The sequence below is a fragment of the Oncorhynchus nerka genome, linkage group LG4 (genome assembly GCF_034236695.1).
Source record: "Oncorhynchus nerka isolate Pitt River linkage group LG4, Oner_Uvic_2.0, whole genome shotgun sequence".
In the NCBI taxonomy this organism is placed as follows: domain Eukaryota; kingdom Metazoa; phylum Chordata; class Actinopteri; order Salmoniformes; family Salmonidae; genus Oncorhynchus; species Oncorhynchus nerka.
Genome location: NC_088399.1, coordinates 3,690,074 through 3,713,976, shown reverse-complemented (window position 1 = coordinate 3,713,976; position 23,903 = coordinate 3,690,074). Strand labels below are relative to the sequence as shown.

At 40.9% G+C, this 23,903-nt stretch overlaps 1 protein-coding gene across 1 annotated transcript in view; it reads left to right on the top strand.

Moving 5' to 3' along the window:
• Nucleotides 1–13,289: 13,289 nt before the first annotated feature.
• Nucleotides 13,290–23,903, top strand: part of LOC115123093 (metalloprotease TIKI1-like) — a 172,260-nt gene continuing 161,646 nt past the window's right edge. Inside the window, exons 1-2 of the mRNA XM_065017152.1 lie at nucleotides 13,290–14,239; nucleotides 20,384–20,944. Of these exons, the coding sequence (XP_064873224.1) occupies nucleotides 14,132–14,239; nucleotides 20,384–20,944 (669 nt within the window). The 5' untranslated portion in view covers nucleotides 13,290–14,131. The remainder of the gene's footprint in view (nucleotides 14,240–20,383; nucleotides 20,945–23,903) is intronic.

Genomic DNA, 23,903 nt, shown 5'->3' with positions numbered 1-23,903 from the left:
TCTGAGTGTGTGACAGAGGTTCAGGTGTTGTCTGAAGGTGTTGTCTGAGTGTGTGAGTGTGTGACAGAGGTTGAGGTGTTGTCTGCAACTGTGTAATGTTTTCACAGTTCCCAGGAGGACAACATCTCTAGCTGTGGTTGAACTGAAAAAACACACCGCTGGAGAAAAATCCCCAGATCCCTGCTTCTCCTTCAACCCCAGATCCCTCCTCTCTTTCAACCCCAGATCCCTCCCTCCCCTTCAACCCCAGATCCCTCCCCTCCTTCAACCCCAGATCCCTCCCGCCCCTTCAACCCTAGATAACTCCCTCCCTTTCCTTCAACCCCAGATCCCTGCTTCCCCTTCAACCCCAGATCCCTCCTTCTCCTTCAACCCCAGATCCCTCCCTCTTCTTCAACCCCAGATCCCTCCCTCTCCTTCAACCCCAGATCCCTCCCTCTTCTTCAACCCCAGATCCCTCCCTCTCCTTCAACCCCAGATCTCTCCCTCCACTTCAACCCCAGATCCCTCCCTCTTTCAACCTCAGATCCCTCCCTCTCCTTCAACCCCAGATCCCTCCTCTCTTTCAACCTCAGATCCCTCCCTCTCCTTCAACGCCAGATCCCTCCCTCTTCTTCAACCCCAGATCCCTCCTCTCTTTCAACCTCAGATCCCTCCCTCCCCTTCAACCCCAGATCCCTCCTCTCCTTCAACCCCAGATCCCTGCCTCCCCCCTTCAACCCCAGATCCCTCCTCTCCTTCAACCCCAGATCCCTGCCCCCCCTTCAACCCCAGATCCCTTCCTCTCCTTCAACCCCAGATCCCTCCTCTCCTTCAACCCCAGATCCCTCCCTCTCCTTCAACCCCAGATCCCTCCTCTCCTTCAACCCCAGATCCCTGCTTCTCCTTCAACCCCAGATCCCTCCTCTCTTTCAACCCTAGATCCCTCCCTCCCCTTCAACCCCAGATCCCTCCCTCTCCTTCAACCCCAGATCCCTGCCCCCCTTCAACCCCAGATCCCTCCCTCTCCTTCAACCCCAGATCCCTCCCTCTCCTTCAACCCCAGATCCCTGCTTCCCCTTCAACCCCAGATCCCTCCCTCTCCTTCAACCCCAGATCCCTGCTTCCCTTCAACCCCAGATCCCTCCCTCTCCTTCAACCCCAGATCCCTCCCTCTCCTTCAACCCCAGATCCCTCCCTCTTCTTCAACCCCAGATCCCTCCACTCCTTCAACCCCAGATCCCTCCACTCCTTCAACCCCAGATCCCTCCCTCTCCTTCAACCCCAGATCCCTCCCTCACTTCAACCCCAGATGCCTCCCTGTCCTTCAACGCCAGATCCCTCCCTCTCCTTCAACCCCAGATCCCTGCTTCTCCTTCAACCCCAGATCCCTCCCTCTCCGTCAACCCCAGATCCCTCCCTTACCTTCAACCCCAGATCCCTCCCTCTCCTTCAACCCCAGATCCCTCCCTTACCTTCAACCCCAGATCCCTGCTCACCCTTCAACCCCAAGATCCCTCCCTTACCTTCAACCCCAGATCCCTCCCTCTCCTTCAACCCCAGATCCCTCCCTCTTCTTCAACCCCAGATCCCTGCTCCCCCTTCAACCCCAGATCCCTCCCTCTCCTTCAACCCCAGATCCCTCCCTCTTCTTCAACCCCAGATCCCTGCTCCCCCTTCAACCCCAGATCCCTCCCTCTCCTTCAACCCCAGATCCCCCCTCTGCTTCAACCCCAGATCCCTGCTCCCCCTTCAACCCCAGATCCCTCCCTCACCTTCAACCCCAGATCCCTCCCTCTCCTTCAACCCCAGATCCCTCCCTCTTCTTCAACCCCAGATCCCTGCTCCCCCTTCAACCCCAGATCCCTCCCTCTCCTTCAACACCACATCCCCTTCTTCTCCGCTCTTTTCTCCTTCAACCCCAGATTGTCTCAACACTGCTAACACTTCAACCTGGGATGGTAAATAAGATTTCTAAATTAAATCCAGAGACAAGGATGACTCGGTCTATCCAGAGCAAACACAGAGCTCTCTTTCTCTCACACACTATGCCAGAGGAAAACAAGAACTAGAAGCCTTGATCTTCTGCTGAAAGGAAACATGCAGAGACTGAGCTTCTCACATATCTGGGCTGGGCTGTGTCCCAAATTGTACTCTATTCCCTATATAGTGCACTACTTTAACCAGGTAGGCCAGTTGAGAACAAGTTCTCATTTACAACTGCGACCTGGCCAAGATAGAGCAAAGCAGTGCGACAGAAACAACAACACAGAGTTACACATGGAATAAACAAACATACAGTCAATAACACAATAGAAACATCTGTATACAGTGTGTGCAAATTAAGTAAGGAGTTAAGGCAATAAATAGGCCATAGTGGTGAAGTAATTACAATTGAGCAATAAACACTGGAGTGATAGATGTGCAGATGAGGATGTGCATGTAGAAATACTGGTGTGCAAAAAAGCAGAAAAACTAAAACAAATATGGGGATGAGGTAGGTAGGTAGTTGGATGGGCAATTTACAGATGGGCTGTGTCCAGGTGCAGCGATCGATAAGCTGCTCTGACAGCTGATGCTTAAAGTTATTGAGGGAGATATAAGTCTCCAACTTGAGTGATTTTTGCAATTCGTTCCAGTCATTGGCAGCAGAGAACTGGAAGGAAAGGCGGCCAAAGGAGGTGTTGGCTTTGGGGATGACCAGTGAAATATATAGATGACCTGGAGCCATTGGGTTTGGCGACGAATATGTAGCGAGGAACTGGCCAACGAGAGTTTACAGGTCACAGTGTTGAGTGGTATATTGGGCTTTGGTGACAAAACAGATGGCACTGTGATAGACTGCATCCAATTTGCTGAGTAGAGTGTTGGAGGCTATTTTGTAAATGACATTGCCGAAGTCAAGGATCGGCAGGATAGTCAGTTATACGAGGGTGTGTTTGGCAGCATGAGTGAAGGAGGCTTTGTTGCGAAATAGGAAGCCAATTCTAGATTTAATTTTGGATTGGAGATGTTTAATGTGAGTCTGGAAGGAATATTTACAGTCTAACCAGACACCTAGGTATTTATAGTTGTGCACGTATTCTAAGTCAGAACCGTCCAGAGTAGTGATGCTGGACGGGCGGGGAGGTGCGGGCAGCGATCGGTTGAAGAGCATGCATTTCGTTTTACTAGCATTTAAGAGCAGTTGGAGGCCACGGAAGGAGAGTTGTATGGCATTGAAGCTCGTTTGGAGGCTTGTTAACACAGTGTCCAAAGAAGGGCCAGGTGTATACAGAATTGTGTCATCTGCGTAGAGATCTGCAGCAAGAGCAACATCATTGATATTTTCAGAGAAAAGAGTCGGCCCGAGATTTGAACCCTGTGGTACCCCCATAGAGACTGCCAGCAGTCCAGACAACAGGTCCTCCGATTTGACACACCGAACTCTGTCTGCAAAGTAGTTGGCGAATCAGACGAGGCAGTCATTAGAGAAACCAAGGCTGTTGAGTCTGCCGATAAGAAAACGGTGATTGACAGAGTCGAAAGCCTTGGCCAGGTCGATGAAGACGGCTGCACAGTACTGTCTTTTATCGATGACGGTTATGATATCGTTTAGGACCCGTGACCAGCTCGGAAACCAGATTACATAGTGGAGAAGGTACGGTGGGATTCAAAATGGTCAGTGATCTGTTTGTTCACTTTGCTTTCGAAGACTTTAGAAAGGCAGGGCAGGATGGATATAGGTCTGTAACAGTTTGAGTCTAGAGTGTTTCCCCCTTTGAAGAGGGGGATGACGGCGGCAGCTTTCCAATCTTTAGGAATCTCAGAACGATCCGAAAGAGAGGTTGAACAGACTAGTAATAGGGGTTGCAACAATGGCGGAGGATAATTTTAGGAAGAGAGGGTCCAGATTGTCTAGCCCAGCTGATTTGCAGGGATCCAGATAGTGCAGCTCTATCATAACATCAGTTTAAGAAACATCAGTTTAAGAAACATGAGCAATGGACATTACACTGGTGGAAGTCTGTCCTTTGGTCTGACGAGTCCAAATTTGAGATTTTTGGTTCTGACAACCGTGTCTTTGTGAGATGCAGAGTAGGTGAACAGATGGTCTCCGCATGTGTGGTTCCCACCGTGAAGCATGGAGGAGGAGGTGTGATGGTGTGGGAGTGCTTTGCTGGTGACACTGTTGGTGATTTATTTTGAATTCAAGGCACACTTAACCAGCATGGCTACCATAGCATTCTGCGGCGATACGCCATCCCATCTGGTTTGCGCTTAGTGGGACTACCATTTGTTTTTCAACAGGACAATGACCCAACACACCTCCGGGCAGTGTAAGGGTTATTTGGCCAAGAAGGAGAGGGATGGAGTGCTGCATCAGATGACCTGGCCTCCACAATCACCCGACCTCAACCCAATTGTGATAGTTTGGGATGAGTTGAACCGCAGAGTGAAGGAAAAGCAGCCAACAGGTGCTCAGCATATGTGGGAACTGCTTCAAAATGTTGGTTAAGAGAATGCAAAGAGTGTGCAAAGCTGTCATCAAGGCAAAGGGTGGCTTTTTGACACTTTTTGGTTACTACATGATTCCATATGTGTTATTTCATAGTTTTGATGTCTTTGCTATTATTCTACAATGTAGAAAATAGTAAAAATAAAGAAAAACCCTTGAATGAGTAGGTGTGTCCAAACGTTTGACTGGTACTGTAGCTACACTGGTTTTACAAAACATTAAGAACACCTTACTAATATTGAGTTGCACCCCAATTCGTCAGGGCATGGACTCTACAAGGTGTCAAAAGCGTTCCACAGGGATGCTGGCCCATGTTGACTCCAATGCCTCCCACAGTTGTGTCGAGTTGACTGAATGTCCATTGGGTGGTGGAACATTCTGGAAACACACAGGAAACTGTTGAGAGTGAACAACCCAGCAGCGTTGTAGTTCTTGACACAAACCCGATGCACCTGGCACCTACTAGTATACCCCATTCAAAGGCACTTAAATATTTTGTCTTGCCCATTCACCCTTTGAATGGCACACATACACAATCCACGTCTCAATTGATTGAAGAGGATTTAACCAAGTGGCATCAATAAGGGATCATAGCTGTCACCTGGATTCACCTGGTCAGTCTCTGTAATGGAAAGAGCAGGTGTACATAACGTTTGGTACACAGTGTATACGGCACATGGGAATAGAAAAAGGGATCTACAGAGAGAGGTGGGATAGGCTGAGAGTAGTTGAGGGGTGGGATTGGCTGAGAGTAATTGAGGGGTGGGATTGGCTGAGAGTAATTGAAGGGTGGGATAGGCTGAGAGTAATTGAGGGGTGGGATAGGCTGAGAGTAGTTGAAGGGTGGGATAGGCTGAGAGTAATTGAGGGGTGGGATAGGCTGAGAGTAGTTGAGGGGTGGGATAGGCTGAGAGTAATTGAGGGGTGGGATAGGCTGAGAGTAGTTGAGGGCTGGGATTGGCTGAGAGTAGTTGAGGGGTGGGATAGGCTGAGAGTAGTTGAGGGTGGGATAGGCTGAGAGTAGTTGAGGGGTGGGATTGGCTGAGAGTAGCTGAGGGGTGGGATTGGCTGAGAGTAGTTGAGGGGTGGGATTGGCTGAGTGTTGTTGAGAGGTGGGATTGGCTGAGAGTAGTTGAGGGGTGGGATTGGCTGAGAGTAGCTGAGGGGTGGGATTGGCTGAGAGTAGTTGAGGGGTGGGATTGGCTGAGTGTTGTTGAGGGCTGGGATTGGCTGAGAGTAGTTGAGGGGTGGGATTGGCTGAGAGTAGCTGAGGGGTGGGATTGGCTGAGAGTAGTTGAGGGGTGGGATTGGCTGAGAGTAGTTGAGGGGTCCTCCGAAGAGGGGGTGGTGGACGGGCCAATAAATAAAAAAGAATAAAATGATCATATCTACCTTGGCACAAAACAACCTTTACTTTAGCACATATTTCCAGATGTAAAATGAAATAAGAAGAAAGGAAATCTCTTTCAGGGGCTGTGTTCAGCCACTAGAGGGCGTTGCTACCCATTCTACGTGTGACGATCAGGGAGAACTAGCTATTATACCAAATCATTATGGCCTTTAGTCAGGCTTGGGGTCAATTCCATTTAAATTCCAGTCCATTCAGAATGGGCCTTGGAGGTCATAGGTCGTCCCCCCTTCCCCTCCTTAGACAACCCTGCAGGATATGGAGGTCCTGGGCTGGCATGGTAACACGTGGTCTGCTGTTGTGAGAGCGTTTGGACTTACCGCCAAATTCTCTAAAACGACATTGGAGGCAGCTGATAATAGAGACATGAACATGAAATTATCTGGCAACAGCTGTGGTGGACATCCCTGCAGTCAGCATGCCAATTATATGCGCCCTCAAAACTTGAGACATCTGTGTCATTGTGTTGTGTGACAAAACGGCATAATAGCACAAGGTGCACCTGTGTAATGATCATGCTGTTTAATCAGCTTCTTGATACGCCACACCTGTCAGGTGGATAGATTTGCTTGGCACCGAGAATTGCTTACTAACAGGGATGTAGAAAAAAAAAGATTGTGAGAGAAATAAGCTTTTTTTTGTTGTGTATGGGACATTTCTGTGGTTTTGTATTTCAGGTCACGGAACATTTCTGTGGTTTTGTATTTCAGGTCATGGAACATTTCTGTGATTTTGTATTTCAGGTCATGGAACATTTCTGTGATTTTGTATTTCAGGTCATGGAACATTTCTGTGATTTTGTATTTCAGGTCATGGAACATTTCTGTGATTTTGTATTTCAGGTCACGGAACATTTCTGTGATTTTGTATTTCAGGTCACGGAACATTTCTGTGGTTTTGTATTTCAGGTCATGGAACATTTCTGTGGTTTTGTATTTCAGGTCACGGAACATTTCTGTGGTTTTGTATTTCAGGTCACGGAACATTTCTGTGATTTTGTATTTCAGGTCACGGAACATTTCTGTGATTTTGTATTTCAGGTCACGGAACATTTCTGTGATTTTGTATTTCAGGTCACGGAACATTTCTGTGATTTTGTATTTCAGGTCATGGAACATTTCTGTGATTTTTGTATTTCAGGTCATGGAACATTTCTGTGGTTTTGTATTTCAGGTCATGGAACATTTCTGTGATTTTGTATTTCAGGTCATGGAACATTTCTGTGATTTTTGTATTTCAGGTCATGGAACATTTCTGTGATTTTGTATTTCAGGTCATGGAACATTTCTGTATTTCAGGTCATGGAACATTTCTGTGATTTTGTATTTCAGGTCATGGAACATTTCTGTGATTTTGTATTTCAGGTCATGGAACATTTCTGTATTTCAGGTCATGGAACATTTCTGTGATTTTGTATTTCAGGTCATGGAACATTTCTGTGATTTTGTATTTCAGGTCATGGAACATTTCTGTGATTTTGTATTTCAGGTCATGGAACATTTCTGTGATTTTGTATTTCAGGTCATGGAACATTTCAGGTCATGGATTTTTTGTATTTCAGGTCATGGAACATTTCTGTGATTTTGTATTTCAGGTCATGGAACATTTCTGTGATTTTGTATTTCAGGTCATGGAACATTTCTGTGATTTTGTATTTCAGGTCATGGAAACATTTTGTGATTTTGTATTTCAGGTCATGGAACATTTCTGTGATTTTGTATTTCAGGTCATGGAACATTTCTGTGATTTTGTATTTCAGGTCATGGAACATTTCTGTGATTTTGTATTTCAGGTCATGGAACATTTCTGTGATTTTGTATTTCAGGTCATGGAACATTTCTGTGATTTTATATTTCAGGTCATGGAACATTTCTGTGATTTTGTATTTCAGGTCATGGAACATTTCTGTGATTTTATATTTCAGGTCATGGAACATTTCTGTGATTTTATATTTCAGGTCATGGAACATTTCTGTGATTTTGTATTTCAGGTCACGGAACATTTCTGTGATTTTGTATTTCAGGTCATGGAACATTTCTGTGATTTTGTATTTCAGGTCATGGAACATTTCTGTATTTCAGGTCATGGAACATTTCTGTGATTTTGTATTTCAGGTCATGGAACATTTCTGTGATTTTGTATTTCAGGTCATGGAACATTTCTGTATTTCAGGTCATGGAACATTTCTGTGATTTTGTATTTCAGGTCATGGAACATTTCTGTGATTTTGTATTTCAGGTCATGGAACATTTCTGTGATTTTGTATTTCAGGTCATGGAACATTTCTGTGATTTTGTATTTCAGGTCATGGAACATTTCTGTGATTTTGTATTTCAGGTCATGGAACATTTCTGTGATTTTGTATTTCAGGTCATGGAACATTTCTGTGATTTTGTATTTCAGGTCATGGAACATTTCTGTGATTTTGTATTTCAGGTCATGGAACATTTCTGTGATTTTGTATTTCAGGTCATGGAACATTTCTGTGATTTTGTATTTCAGGTCATGGAACATTTCTGTGATTTTATATTTCAGGTCATGGAACATTTCTGTGATTTTGTATTTCAGGTCATGGAACATTTCTGTGATTTTATATTTCAGGTCATGGAACATTTCTGTGATTTTGTATTTCAGGTCATTTTCTGTGATTTTGTATTTCAGGTCATGGAACATTTCTGTGATTTTGTATTTCAGGTCATGGAACATTTCTGGCACAAAACAACTGATTTTTTGTATTTCAGGTCATGGAACATTTCTGTGATTTTGTATTTCAGGTCATGGAACATTTCTGTGATTTTGTATTTCAGGTCATGGAACATTTCTGTGATTTTGGTCATTTTCAGGATTTTGTATTTCAGGTCATGGAACATTTCTGTGATTTTGTATTTGGTCATGGAACATTTCTGTGATTTTGTATTTCAGGTCATGGAACATTTCTGTGATTTTGTATTTCAGGTCATGGAACATTTTGTGATTTTGTATTTCAGGTCATGGAACATTTCTGTGATTTTGTATTTCAGGTCATGGAACATTTCTGTGATTTTGTATTTCAGGTCATGGAACATTTCTGTGATTTTGTATTTCAGGTCATGGAACATTTCTGTGATTTTATATTTCAGGTCATGGAACATTTCTGTGATTTTGTATTTCAGGTCATGGAACATTTCTGTGATTTTGTATTTCAGGTCATGGAACATTTCTGTATTTCAGGTCATGGAACATTTCTGTGATTTTGTATTTCAGGTCATGGAACATTTCTGTGATTTTGTATTTCAGGTCATGGAACATTTCTGTGATTTTGTATTTCAGGTCATGGAACATTTCTGTGATTTTGTATTTCAGGTCATGGAACATTTCTGTGATTTTGTATTTCAGTCATGGAACATTTCTGTGATTTTGTATTTCAGGTCATGGAACATTTCTGTGATTTTGTATTTCAGGTCATGGAACATTTCTGTGATTTTGTATTTCAGGTCATGGAACATTTCTGTGATTTTGTATTTCAGGTCATGGAACATTTCTGTGATTTTGTATTTCAGGTCATGGAACATTTCTGTGATTTTGTATTTCAGGTCATGGAACATTTCTGTGATTTTGTATTTCAGGTCATGGAACATTTCTGTGATTTTGTATTTCAGGTCACGGAACATTTCTGTGGTTTTGTATTTCAGGTCATGGAACATTTCTGTGGTTTTGTATTTCAGGTCACGGAACATTTCTGTGGTTTTGTATTTCAGGTCACGGAACATTTCTGTGATTTTGTATTTCAGGTCACGGAACATTTCTGTGATTTTGTATTTCAGGTCACGGAACATTTCTGTGATTTTGTATTTCAGGTCACGGAACATTTCTGTGATTTTGTATTTCAGGTCATGGAACATTTCTGTGATTTTTGTATTTCAGGTCATGGAACATTTCTGTGGTTTTGTATTTCAGGTCATGGAACATTTCTGTGATTTTGTATTTCAGGTCATGGAACATTTCTGTGATTTTGTATTTCAGGTCATGGAACATTTCTGTGATTTTGTATTTCAGGTCATGGAACATTTCTGTATTTCAGGTCATTTTGTATTTCAGGTCATGGAACATTTCTGTGATTTTGTATTTCAGGTCATGGAACATTTCTGTATTTCAGGTCATGGAACATTTCTGTGATTTTGTATTTCAGGTCATGGAACATTTCTGTGATTTTGTATTTCAGGTCATGGAACATTTCTGTGATTTTGTATTTCAGGTCATGGAACATTTCTGTGATTTTGTATTTCAGGTCATGGAACATTTCTGTGATTTTGTATTTCAGGTCATGGAACATTTCTGTGATTTTGTATTTCAGGTCATGGAACATTTCTGTGATTTTGTATTTCAGGTCATGGAACATTTCTGTGATTTTGGAACATTTCTGTGATTTCAGGTCATGGAACATTTCTGTGATTTTGTATTTCAGGTCATGGAACATTTCTGTGATTTTGTATTTCAGGTCATGGAACATTTCTGTGATTTTGTATTTCAGGTCATGGAACATTTCTGTGATTTTGTATTTCAGGTCATGGAACATTTCTGTGATTTTGTATTTCAGGTCATGGAACATTTCTGTGATTTTGTATTTCAGGTCATGGAACATTTCTGTGATTTTATATTTCAGGTCATGGAACATTTCTGTGATTTTGTATTTCAGGTCATGGAACATTTCTGTGATTTTGTATTTCAGGTCATGGAACATTTCTGTGATTTTTTCAGGTCATGGAACATTGTATTTCAGGTCATGGAACATTTCTGTGATTTTGTTTCAGGTCATTTCAGGTCATGGAACATTTCTGTGATTTTGTATTTCAGGTCATGGAACATTTCTGTATTTCAGGTCATTTTCTGTGATTTTGTTTTCAGGTCATGGAACATTTCTGTGATTTTGTATTTCAGGTCATGGAACATTTCTGTGATTTTGTATTTCAGGTCATGGAACATTTCTGTGATTTTGTATTTCAGGTCATGGAACATTTCTGGATTTTGTATTTCAGGTCATGGAACATTTCTGTGATTTTGTATTTCAGGTCATGGAACATTTCTGTGATTTTGTATTTCAGGTCATGGAACATTTCTGTGATTTTGTATTTCAGGTCATGGAACATTTCTGTGATTTTGTATTTCAGGTCATGGAACATTTCTGTGATTTTGTATTTCAGGTCATGGAACATTTCTGTGATTTTGTATTTCAGGTCATGGAACATTTCTGTGATTTTGTATTTCAGGTCATGGAACATTTCTGTGATTTTGTATTTCAGGTCATGGAACATTTCTGTGATTTTGTATTTCAGGTCATGGAACATTTCTGTGATTTTGTATTTCAGGTCATGGAACATTTCTGTGATTTTGTATTTCAGGTCATGGAACATTTCTGTGATTTTGTATTTCAGGTCATGGAACATTTCTGTGATTTTGTATTTCAGGTCATGGAACATTTCTGTGATTTTGTATTTCAGGTCATGGAACATTTCTGTGATTTTGTATTTCAGGTCATGGAACATTTCTGTGATTTTGTATTTCAGGTCATGGAACATTTCTGTGATTTTGTATTTCAGGTCATGGAACATTTCTGTGATTTTGTATTTCAGGTCATGGAACATTTCTGTGATTTTGTATTTCAGGTCATGGAACATTTCTGTGATTTTGTATTTCAGGTCATGGAACATTTCTGTGATTTTGTATTTCAGGTCAACATTTCTGGATTTTGTATTTCAGGTCATGGAACATTTCTGATTTTGTATTTCAGGTCATGGAACATTTCTGTGATTTTGTATTTCAGGTCATGGAACATTTCTGTGATTTTGTATTTCAGGTCATGGAACATTTCTGTGATTTTGTATTTCAGGTCATGGAACATTTCTGTATTTCAGGTCATGGAACATTTCTGTGATTTTGTATTTCAGGTCATGGAACATTTCTGTTTTGTATTTTGTATTTTTCAGGTCATGGAACATTTCTGTGATTTTGTATTTCAGGTCATGGAACATTTCTGTGATTTTGTATTTCAGGTCATGGAACATTTCTGTGATTTTGTATTTCAGGTCATGGAACATTTCTGTGATTTTATTTCAGGTCATGGAACATTTCTGTGATTTTGTATTTCAGGTCATGGAACATTTCTGTGATTTTGTATTTCAGGTCATGGAACATTTCTGTGATTTTGTATTTCAGGTCATGGAACATTTCTGTGATTTTGTATTTCAGGTCATGGAACATTTCTGTGATTTTGTATTTCAGGTCATGGAACATTTCTGTGATTTTGTATTTCAGATGGAACATTTCTGTGATTTTGTATTTCAGGTCATGGAACATTTCTGTGATTTTGTATTTCAGGTCATGGAACATTTCTGTGATTTTGTATTTCAGGTCATGGAACATTTCTGTGATTTTGTATTTCAGGTCATGGAACATGGGAACAGCACTTTACATGTTGCGTTTATATTTTTTGTTCAGTGTATATAGTTTTATACACTTTTATAATAAACATGATTAAAATAAATCAATGCAAATATGTCTGATAAATTCCCATTGACATGAAGGACATTATAAACCCGAGGACCAATTTACAGTGGCTACAATTTATAGTACTGTTGATTTTATTGTGTAACCATGGGATTTATTTAGAAACAAAACCAACTGTCTTCATCTTTACTCAATCTTGTAATTTACATAGACGGTCTGTCTCTTTACTCTTTACATCAACATATAGGCTGTTAACTGTGTGCTGTGACAGATCGTTGCGACAGAACGTTGTGACAGATCGTTGCGACAGAACGTTGCGACAGAACATTGCGACAGAACGTTGCGACAGAACGTTCTCAGAACGGAGTGTATTCTGGTGGTAGTGTCGTGGTGGTGTAGCAGGTAGGACCTTAGCAGGACATTATGGAAGGTAATCCAAAACAAACCCCGCCTGCCCTCCTCAATGACGGCGCTGCTAATAGTCAACCCAGCCCATTATCTCTAGCTCACTCAATAAAGGACAGTCAGTGATTCACCATAATAATGGTAATAATAAATATATGCTATTTGATAAGTTAGGCCTAGGCTTCCTGGTTATTTTTTTTTTGCTATTATAAGAAAAAATACAACAGTATTTACGTTGTAAATGTTGACTTGTTTTATTCTATTCCTGGATGTGAAATCACTTGTCCCACTATCAATGTAGCCTACTATTGGGGATCAGAGAGTGACCTCTGGACAACTACGCTACAACCCGGTCCAGTATGCCTTGAAAGACCCTGATAAAAGCCCGGAAGAATAGAACAACCGTACTCGGTTTCTACTTTTGAAGTGAATGCGTGTGCTCCTTATATATCCCGCCACGACATGCGGTGAGTGAGATGTTCAATCAGATTGCACAGTATAAGTGTGCAAGCGGAGGGGGTGGGGGGGCAGGAGGGTAGGTAAATGCCCCATGTCTGAGCCTGACAGAGATGCTCACACTCCAGCAACACTGTGAGGGAGTAATGAGGGCAGTTATGGAAACACAGACGACACGGTAAAGAACGTTTCTCACGTTCCTTCGAGGATTCGCGTACGGTTGATGCCGCTTGGAGTTGGACAACCGGATTCCGAATAAAGTGTTGCAATGTTCGAATTCCGAACACCACTTGTACATTAATTTGTATCTGCGGTCCTGTGTTTGGAAGTAGAGCAGAGTAAAACCGTCGCAGCGAGGAGGAATTCCACCGCTCATTTCGGAACCCGCGGTCCACGTCGTTTTTAGTTTAGAACATAACCTGTTGCTCGAGTGCACTTTGGATACGAACCTACTCATCGTGCGCAGTCTGCTCGGGTCTATGAGTGAGTGGGCTATAAACACGGGAAATATAGATTTGATTGATCTTATTGAGGACTTGTAGTCTAGTCGACTATTGGAGGAGAAAGTTGTATGCTTCCCTGGCGTGTCGTGCAAGGCACCTTTATTATCAGATATGAGGGGAAACAGCGTGACGACATAGCCACCAAACATCGTCAATGCTTTCCCAGGAGGGGAAAAACAACACTCAACTTAAGTATTGAAAGCAATTTCACTCAAACATGAGTTCTTCCTGCGGCAGAAAGTTAGATGTGCTATATGTCGGCGTGTTTGACTTATTCTTTCCATGGAACTGAAATTCGGAAATTAATTTAGGTAATTTCCCCGGAGCGAGTTGTTTTTTTGGGGTGGTAGCTTCATCTTACGACACGTTGTGAAAATAACGTGCAGGTTTGGAGTTACGATGCTGGTCTCTTGGGTCGCATTTATTCAAGCGTTCCTAACACTGCTGGTGAAAGGAGCCGACCAATGGAGCCTCCGGGAGTCCTCTAACTGCGAGCTCAATAAGAAAGTAAGTGCCCTCACATCACGTTCTCTCTAATATAAGTAAATTATCCCATTTTTCTCTACAATGAAATAGTTAATATTTAAATCAACCGGGATTTGAGTAGGCCTATCTGAATGTCCACTGTCCAGTTTTAGCCTATAAATATTTTATATGATTCTTCTTCCGTTCACTTTTTTTTTTTTACAAAATGGGTTATTACAGGCTAGTTCATTCATTCATTCAACCTGTAACGTTTCCATTTCCTCTGAGAGCGCAGTTCATATCGATTGTGTATTGTGTTCGTTCTAGTGTACTGTAAATAAGACATTATCAGTCCATTATCGAGCATCAAATAATCTACCTCATTTAGAATCAACAGTCTCAGTCAATTTAAATAGCTCCCTGTTCCCGCTGTCTATTTGCAGTGGATAACGACGAGTAGTTGTTTGTGGTTATTGTGAGTCTGTTTCAGAAGGGCTACCTATTAAAATGGTTTGTTTGTCCATATCTTTGTTTAACTTTAGTGACATAGTTGGTGAATGACATCACACACACACACACACACACGCACGCACACGCACGCACGCACACACACACACACACACACACACACACACACACACACACACACACACACACACACACACACACACAGTCATAAGACCATTGTTCACATAAATTACTTTATATGATCAGGTGGTTTTATAGCCTGGTAATAATACCACTAATGTGGTTATATAGCCTGGTAATAATACTGATGTGGGTGTATAGCCTGGTAATAATACTGATGTGGTTATATAGCCTGGTAATAACAACACTAATGTGGTTATATAGCCTGGTAATAATACTAATGTGGTTATATAGCCTGGTAATAACAACACTAATGTGGTTATATAGCCTGGTAATAATAACACTAATGTGGTTATATAGCCTGGTAATAATAACACTAATGTGGTTATATAGCCTGGTAATAATAACACTAATGTGGTTATATAGCCTGGTAATAATAACACTAATGTGGTTTTATAGCCTGGTAATAATAACACTAATGTGGTTGTATAGCCTGGTAATAACACTAATGTGGTTATATAGCCTGGTAATAATAACACTAATGTGGTTGTATAGCCTGGTAATAACACTGTTGTGGTTGTATAGCCTGGTAATAACAACACTAATGTGGTTGTATAGCCTGGTAATAACAACAACACTAATGTGGTTATATAGCCTGGTAATAATAATAACACTAATGTGGTTGTATAGCCTGGTAATAATAACACTAATGTGGTTGTATAGCCTGGTAATAATACTGATGTGGTTATATAGCCTGGTAATAACAACACTAATGTGGTTGTATAGCCTGGTAATAATACTGATGTGGTTATATAGCCTGGTAATAACACTGATGTGGGTGTATAGCCTGGTAATAATAACACTGATGTGGTTATATAGCCTGGTAATAATACTAATGTGGTTATATAGCCTGGTAATAACAACACTAATGTGGTTGTATAGCCTGGTAATAACAACACTAATGTGGTTGTATAGCCTGGTAATAACACTAATGTGGTTATATAGCCTGGTAATAACACTAATGTGGTTATATAGCCTGGTAATAACAACACTAATGTGGTTGTATAGCCTGGTAATAACAACACTAATGTGGTTGTATAGCCTGGTAATAACACTAATGTGGTTATATAGCCTGGTAATAATACTGATGTGGTTATATAGCCTGGTAATAACACTGATGTGGGTGTATAGCCTGGTAATAATAACACTGATGTGGTTATATAGCCTGGTAATAATACTAATGTGGTTGTATAGCCTGGTAATAATAACACTAATGTGGTTTTATAGCCTGGTAATAACACTAATGTGGTTATATAGCCTGGTAATAATAATACTGATGTGGTTATATAGCCTGGTAATAATAACACTAATGTGGTTATATAGCCTGGTAATAATAACACTAATGTGGTTGTATAGCCTGGTAATAATACTGATGTGGTTATATAGCCTGGTAATAACAACACTAATGTGGTTGTATAGCCTGGTAATAACACTAATGTGGTTATATAGCCTGGTAATAATAATACTGATGTGGTTATATAGCCTGGTAATAATACTGATGTGGTTATATAGCCTGGTAATAACAACACTAATGTGGTTGTATAGCCTGGTAATAACACTAATGTGGTTATATAGCCTGGTAATAATAACACTAATGTGGTTATATAGCCTGGTAATAATAACACTAATGTGGTTGTATAGCCTGGTAATAACACTAATGTGGTTATATAGCCTGGTAATAATAACACTGATGTGGGTGTATAGCCTGGTAATAATAACACTGATGTGGTTATATAGCCTGGTAATAATACTAATGTGGTTGTATAGCCTGGTAATAATAACACTAATGTGGTTGTATAGCCTGGTAATAACACTAATGTGGTTATATAGCCTGGTAATAATAACACTGATGTGGTTATATAGCCTGGTAATAATAACACTAATGTGGTTGTATAGCCTGGTAATAATACTGATGTGGTTATATAGCCTGGTAATAACACTAATGTGGTTATATAGCCTGGTAATAATAACACTGATGTGGTTATATAGCCTGGTAATAACAACACTAATGTGGTTGTATAGCCTGGTAATAACAACACTAATGTGGTTGTATAGCCTGGTAATAACACTAATGTGGTTGTATAGCCTGGTAATAACAACACTAATGTGGTTGTATAGCCTGGTAATAACAACAACACTAATGTGGTTATATAGCCTGGTAATAATAATAACACTAATGTGGTTATATAGCCTGGTAATAATAATAACACTAATGTGGTTATATAGCCTGGTAATAATACTGATGTGGTTATATAGCCTGGTAATAATACTAATGTGGTTGTATAGCCTGGTAATAATAACACTAATGTGGTTGTATAGCCTGGTAATAACACTAATGTGGTTATATAGCCTGGTAATAATAACACTAATGTGGTTATATAGCCTGGTAATAATAACACTAATGTGGTTGTATAGCCTGGTAATAATAACACTAATGTGGTTGTATAGCCTGGTAATAACACTAATGTGGTTATATAGCCTGGTAATAATAATACTGATGTGGTTATATAGCCTGGTAATAATACTGATGTGGTTATATAGCCTGGTAATAATAACACTAATGTGGTTATATAGCCTGGTAATAATAACACTGATGTGGTTATATAGCCTGGTAATAATAATACTAATGTGGTTATATAGCCTGGTAATAATAACACTAATGTGGTTGTATAGCCTGGTAATAACACTGATGTGGTTGTATAGCCTGGTAATAACACTGTTGTGGTTGTATAGCCTGGTAATAATAACACTAATGTGGTTGTATAGCCTGGTAATAATACTGATGTGGTTGTATAGCCTGGTAATAACACTGTTGTGGTTGTATAGCCTGGTAATAATAACACTAATGTGGTTGTATAGCCTGGTAATAATACTGTTGTGGTTGTATAGCCTGGTAATAACACTGATGTGGTTGTATAGCCTGGTAATAACACTGTTGTGGTTGTATAGCCTGGTAATAATAACACTAATGTGGTTGTATAGCCTGGTAATAATACTGATGTGGTGTATAGCCTGGTAATAACACTGTTGTGGTTGTATAGCCTGGTAATAATAATACTGATGTGGTTATATAGCCTGGTAATAATAACACTGATGTGGTTATATAGCCTGGTAATAATACTAATGTGGTTATATAGCCTGGTAATAATAATACTGATGTGGTTATATAGCCTGGTAATAATAATACTGATGTGGTTATATAGCCTGGTAATAATACTGATGTGGTTATATAGCCTGGTAATAATACTGATGTGGGTGTATAGCCTGGTAATAATAATAATGTGGTTATATAGCCTGGTAATAATAATACTGATGTGGTTATATAGCCTGGTAATAATAATACTGATGTGGTTATATAGCCTGGTAATAATACTAATGTGGTTATATAGCCTGGTAATAATAATACTGATGTGGTTATATAGCCTGGTAATAATACTGATGTGGTTATATAGCCTGGTAATAATACTGTTGTGGTTGTATAGCCTGGTAATAACACTAATGTGGTTATATAGCCTGGTAATAATAATAACACTAATGTGGTTGTATAGCCTGGTAATAATACTGATGTGGTTATATAGCCTGGTAATAATACTGATGTGGTTATATAGCCTGGTAATAATACTGATGTGGTTATATAGCCTGGTAATAATACTAATGTGGTTATATAGCCTGGTAATAATAACACTAATGTGGTTGTATAGCCTGGTAATAATACTGATGTGGGTGTATAGCCTGGTAATAATACTGATGTGGTTATATAGCCTGGTAATAATACTGATGTGGTTATATAGCCTGGTAATAATACTAATGTGGTTATATAGCCTGGTAATAATACTGATGTGGTTGTATAGCCTGGTAATAATACTGATGTGGTTATATAGCCTGGTAATAACACTGTTGTGGTTGTATAGCCTGGTAATAATAACACTAATGTGGTTGTATAGCCTGGTAATAATACTGATGTGGGTGTATAGCCTGGTAATAACACTGTTGTGGTTGTATAGCCTGGTAATAATAATACTGATGTGGTTATATAGCCTGGTAATAATAACACTGATGTGGTTATATAGCCTGGTAATAATACTAATGTGGTTATATAGCCTGGTAATAATAATACTGATGTGGTTATATAGCCTGGTAATAATAATACTGATGTGGTTATATAGCCTGGTAATAATAATACTGATGTGGTTATATAGCCTGGTAATAATACTGATGTGGTTATATAGCCTGGTAATAATACTGATGTGGGTGTATAGCCTGGTAATAATAATAATGTGGTTATATAGCCTGGTAATAATAATACTGATGTGGTTATATAGCCTGGTAATAATAATACTGATGTGGTTATATAGCCTGGTAATAATACTAATGTGGTTATATAGCCTGGTAATAATAATACTGATGTGGTTATATAGCCTGGTAATAATACTGATGTGGGTGTATAGCCTGGTAATAATACTGTTGTGGTTGTATAGCCTGGTAATAACACTAATGTGGTTATATAGCCTGGTAATAATAATAACACTAATGTGGTTGTATAGCCTGGTAATAATACTGATGTGGTTATATAGCCTGGTAATAATACTGATGTGGTTATATAGCCTGGTAATAATACTGATGTGGTTATATAGCCTGGTAATAATACTAATGTGGTTATATAGCCTGGTAATAATAACACTAATGTGGTTGTATAGCCTGGTAATAATACTGATGTGGGTGTATAGCCTGGTAATAATACTGATGTGGTTATATAGCCTGGTAATAATACTGATGTGGTTATATAGCCTGGTAATAATACTAATGTGGTTATATAGCCTGGTAATAATACTGATGTGGTTGTATAGCCTGGTAATAATACTGATGTGGTTATATAGCCTGGTAATAATAATAACACTGATGTGGTTGTATAGCCTGGTAATAATACTGATGTGGTTGTATAGCCTGGTAATAATACTGATGTGGGTGTATAGCCTGGTAATAACACTAATGTGCTTGTATGGCCTGGTAATAACACTAATGTGGTTATATAGCCTGGTAATAACACTAATGTGGTTATATAGCCTGGTAATAATAACACTAATGTGGTTTTATAGCCTGGTAATAACACTAATGTGGTTATATAGCCTGGTAATAATAACACTAATGTGGTTATATAGCCTGGTAATAATACTGATGTGGTTATATAGCCTGGTAATAATACTAATGTGGTTATATAGCCTGGTAATAATAACACTAATGTGGTTGTATAGCCTGGTAATAATAACACTAATGTGGTTGTATAGCCTGGTAATAATAACACTAATGTGGTTATATAGCCTGGTAATAATAACACTAATGTGGTTGTATAGCCTGGTAATAATAACACTAATGTGGTTATATAGCCTGGTAATAATAACACTAATGTGGTTTTATAGCCTGGTAATAATACTGATGTGGGTGTATAGCCTGGTAATAATACTGATGTGGTTGTATAGCCTGGTAATAATAACAGTAATTCACTCATGTTTCTTTTTCTTCTTCTTTCACCTTCGGCAGCAAAGTGATCTGAACTCTTTCCTGTGGACCATCAAACGTAACCCTCCGTCCTACCTCTACGGCACGATCCATGTCCCTTACACGCGCGTCTGGGACTTCATCCCAGAGAACTCCAAGAAGGCTTTCCAGGAGAGTAACATGGTTTACTTGGAGCTGGACCTGACGGACCCCTACACCATCTCAGCCCTGACCAGCTGCCAGCTCCTCCCCCAGGGGGGAACCTTACAGGACGTTCTACCCAGAGACATCTACAGACGCCTCAAGAGGCACTTGGAGTACGTGAAGCTCATGATGCCGTTCTGGATGACTCCTGACCAGAGGGGTAAAGGCCTGTACGCTGACTACCTGTTTAATGCCATAGCGGGGAACTGGGAGAGGAAGAGGCCTGTGTGGGTGATGTTGATGGTGAACTCGTTGACGGAGGCGGACATTAAGACGAGGGGGGTCCCGGTGTTGGATCTGTACCTGGCCCAGGAGGCAGAGAGGATGAGGAAGAGGACAGGAGCTGTGGAGAAGGTGGAGGAGCAGTGTCACCCGCTCAACGGACTCAACTTCTCTCAGGTGAGTCCATCGCAAATGGCACCCGGCCTATTCCCTATATAGTGCACTACTTTAGACCAGAGCCCTATGGAACCCTATTCCCTATATAGTGCACTCCTTTAGACCAGAGCCCTATGGAACCCTATTCCCTATATAGTGCACTACTTTAGACCAGAGCCCTATGGAACCCTATTCCCTATATAGTGCACTCCTTTAGACCAGAGCCCTATGGAACCCTATTCCCTATATAGTGCACTCCTTTAGACCAGAGCCCTATGGAACCCTATTCCCTATATAGTGCACTCCTTTAGACCAGAGCCCTATGGAACCCTATTCCCTATATAGTGCACTCCTTTAGACCAGAGCCCTATGGAACCCTATTCCCTATATAGTGCACTCCTTTAGACCAGAGCCCTATGGAACCCTATTCCCTATATAGTATTCCCTATATAGTGCACTCCTTTAGACCAGAGCCCTATGGAACCCTATTCCCTATATAGTGCACTCCTTTAGACCAGAGCCCTATGGAACCCTATTCCCTATATAGTGCACTCCTTTAGACCAGAGCCCTATGGAACCATATTCCCTATATAGTGCACTCCTTTAGACCAGAGCCCTATGGCACCCTATTCTTCTCTCAGGTGAGTGGGTCCGTCTGAAAGTGAACCTTATTTCCAAGATAGTACGTCTCTACTTTTGACCAGAACCCTCTTGTACCCCTATATGTTGGAGGGTTTTCAAGCTACTGAATCCTGCAAAATAAATCCTGCCAGGAGATGGGGATGTTTCAAATAGACCAAGCATCAGGCAGTAGGCCTAGTGGTTAGAGTGTTGGGCCACTAACCCGAAAGTTTGCTTGATTGAATTCTCGAGCTGACAAGGTAAAAATCTGTCGTTCTGCCCCTGAACAAGGCAGTTGACCCACTGTTCCCCGTGGCGCCGAAGACATGGATGTCGATTAAGGCAGCCCCCCGCACCTCTCTGATTTAGATGGGTTGGGTTAAATGCAGAAGACAGATTTCAGTTGAAGGCTTTCAGTTGGACAACTGACTAGATATCCCCCTTTCCAACTGACTAGGTATCCCCCTTTACAACTGACTAGATATCCCCCTTTACAACTGACTAGGTATCCCCCTTTCCAACTGACTAGATATCCCCCTTTCCCTTTACAACTGACTAGATATCCCCCTTTCCAACTGACTAGATATCCCCCTTTACAACTGACTAGGTATCCCCCTTTCCAACTGACTAGGTATCCCCCTTTACAACTGACTAGGTATCCCCCTTTCCAACTGACTAGGTATCCCCCTTTCCCAACTGACTAGGTATCCCTCTTTCCAACTGACTAGATATCCCCCTTTACAACTGACTAGGTATCCCCCTTTACAACTGACTAGGTATCCCTCTTTCCAACTGACTAGATATCCCCCTTTACAACTGACTAGGTATCCCTTTTCCAACTGACTAGGTATCCCCTTTCCTTTCCAACTGCCTAGGTATCCCTCTTCCCTTTCCAACTGACTAGGTATCCCCCTTTCCCTTTCCAACTGACTAGGTATCCCTCTTTCCCTTTCCAACTGACTAGGTATCCCCCTTTCCCTTTCCATCTGACTAGGTATCCCCCTTTACAACTGACTAGGTATCCCCCTTTCCCTTTCCAACTGACTAGATATCCCCCTTTCCCTTTCCAACTGACTAGGTATCCCCATTTCCCTTTCCAACTGACTAGATATCCCCCTTTCCAACTGACTAGATATCCCCTTTCCAACTGACTAGGTATCCCCCTTTCCAACTGACTAGGTATCCCCCTTTCCCAACTGACTAGGTATCCCTCTTTCCAACTGACTAGATATCCCCCTTTACAACTGACTAGGTATCCCCCTTTACAACTGACTAGGTATCCCTCTTTCCAACTGACTAGATATCCCCCTTTACAACTGACTAGGTATCCCTCTTTCCAACTGACTAGGTATCCCCCTTTCCCTTTACAACTGACTAGATATCCCCCTTTCCCTTTACAACTGACTAGATATCCCCCTTTCCAACTGACTAGATATCCCCCTTTACAACTGACTAGGTATCCCCCTTTCCAACTGACTAGGTATCCCCCTTTACAACTGACTAGGTATCCCTCTTTCCAACTGACTAGATATCCCCCTTTACAATTGACTAGATATCCCCCTTTCCAACTGACTAGGTATCCCCCTTTCCAACTGACTAGGTATCCCCCTTTCCCAACTGACTAGGTATCCCTCTTTCCAACTGACTAGATATCCCCCTTTACAACTGACTAGGTATCCCCCTTTACAACTGACTAGGTATCCCTCTTTCCAACTGACTAGATATCCCCCTTTACAACTGACTAGGTATCCCTCTTTCCAACTGACTAGGTATCCCCTTTCCCTTTACAACTGACTAGATATCCCCCTTTCCAACTGACTAGATATCCCCCTTTCCAACTGACTAGATATCCCCTTTACAACTGACTAGGTATCCCCCTTTCCAACTGACTAGGTATCCCCCTTTACAACTGACTAGGTATCCCCCTTTCCCAACTGACTAGGTATCCCTCTTTCCAACTGACTAGATATCCCCCTTTACAACTGACTAGGTATCCCCCTTTACAACTGACTAGGTATCCCTCTTTCCAACTGACTAGATATCCCCCTTTACAACTGACTAGGTATCCCTCTTTCCAACTGACTAGGTATCCCCCTTTCCCTTTCCAACTGCCTAGGTATCCCTCTTTCCCTTTCCAACTGACTAGGTATCCCCCTTTCCCTTTCCAACTGACTAGGTATCCCTCTTTCCCTTTCCAACTGACTAGGTATCCCCCTTTCCCTTTCCATCTGACTAGGTATCCCCCTTTACAACTGACTAGGTATCCCCCTTTCCCTTTCCAACTGACTAGATATCCCCCTTTCCCTTTCCAACTGACTAGGTATCCCCATTTCCCTTTCCAACTGACTAGATATCCCCC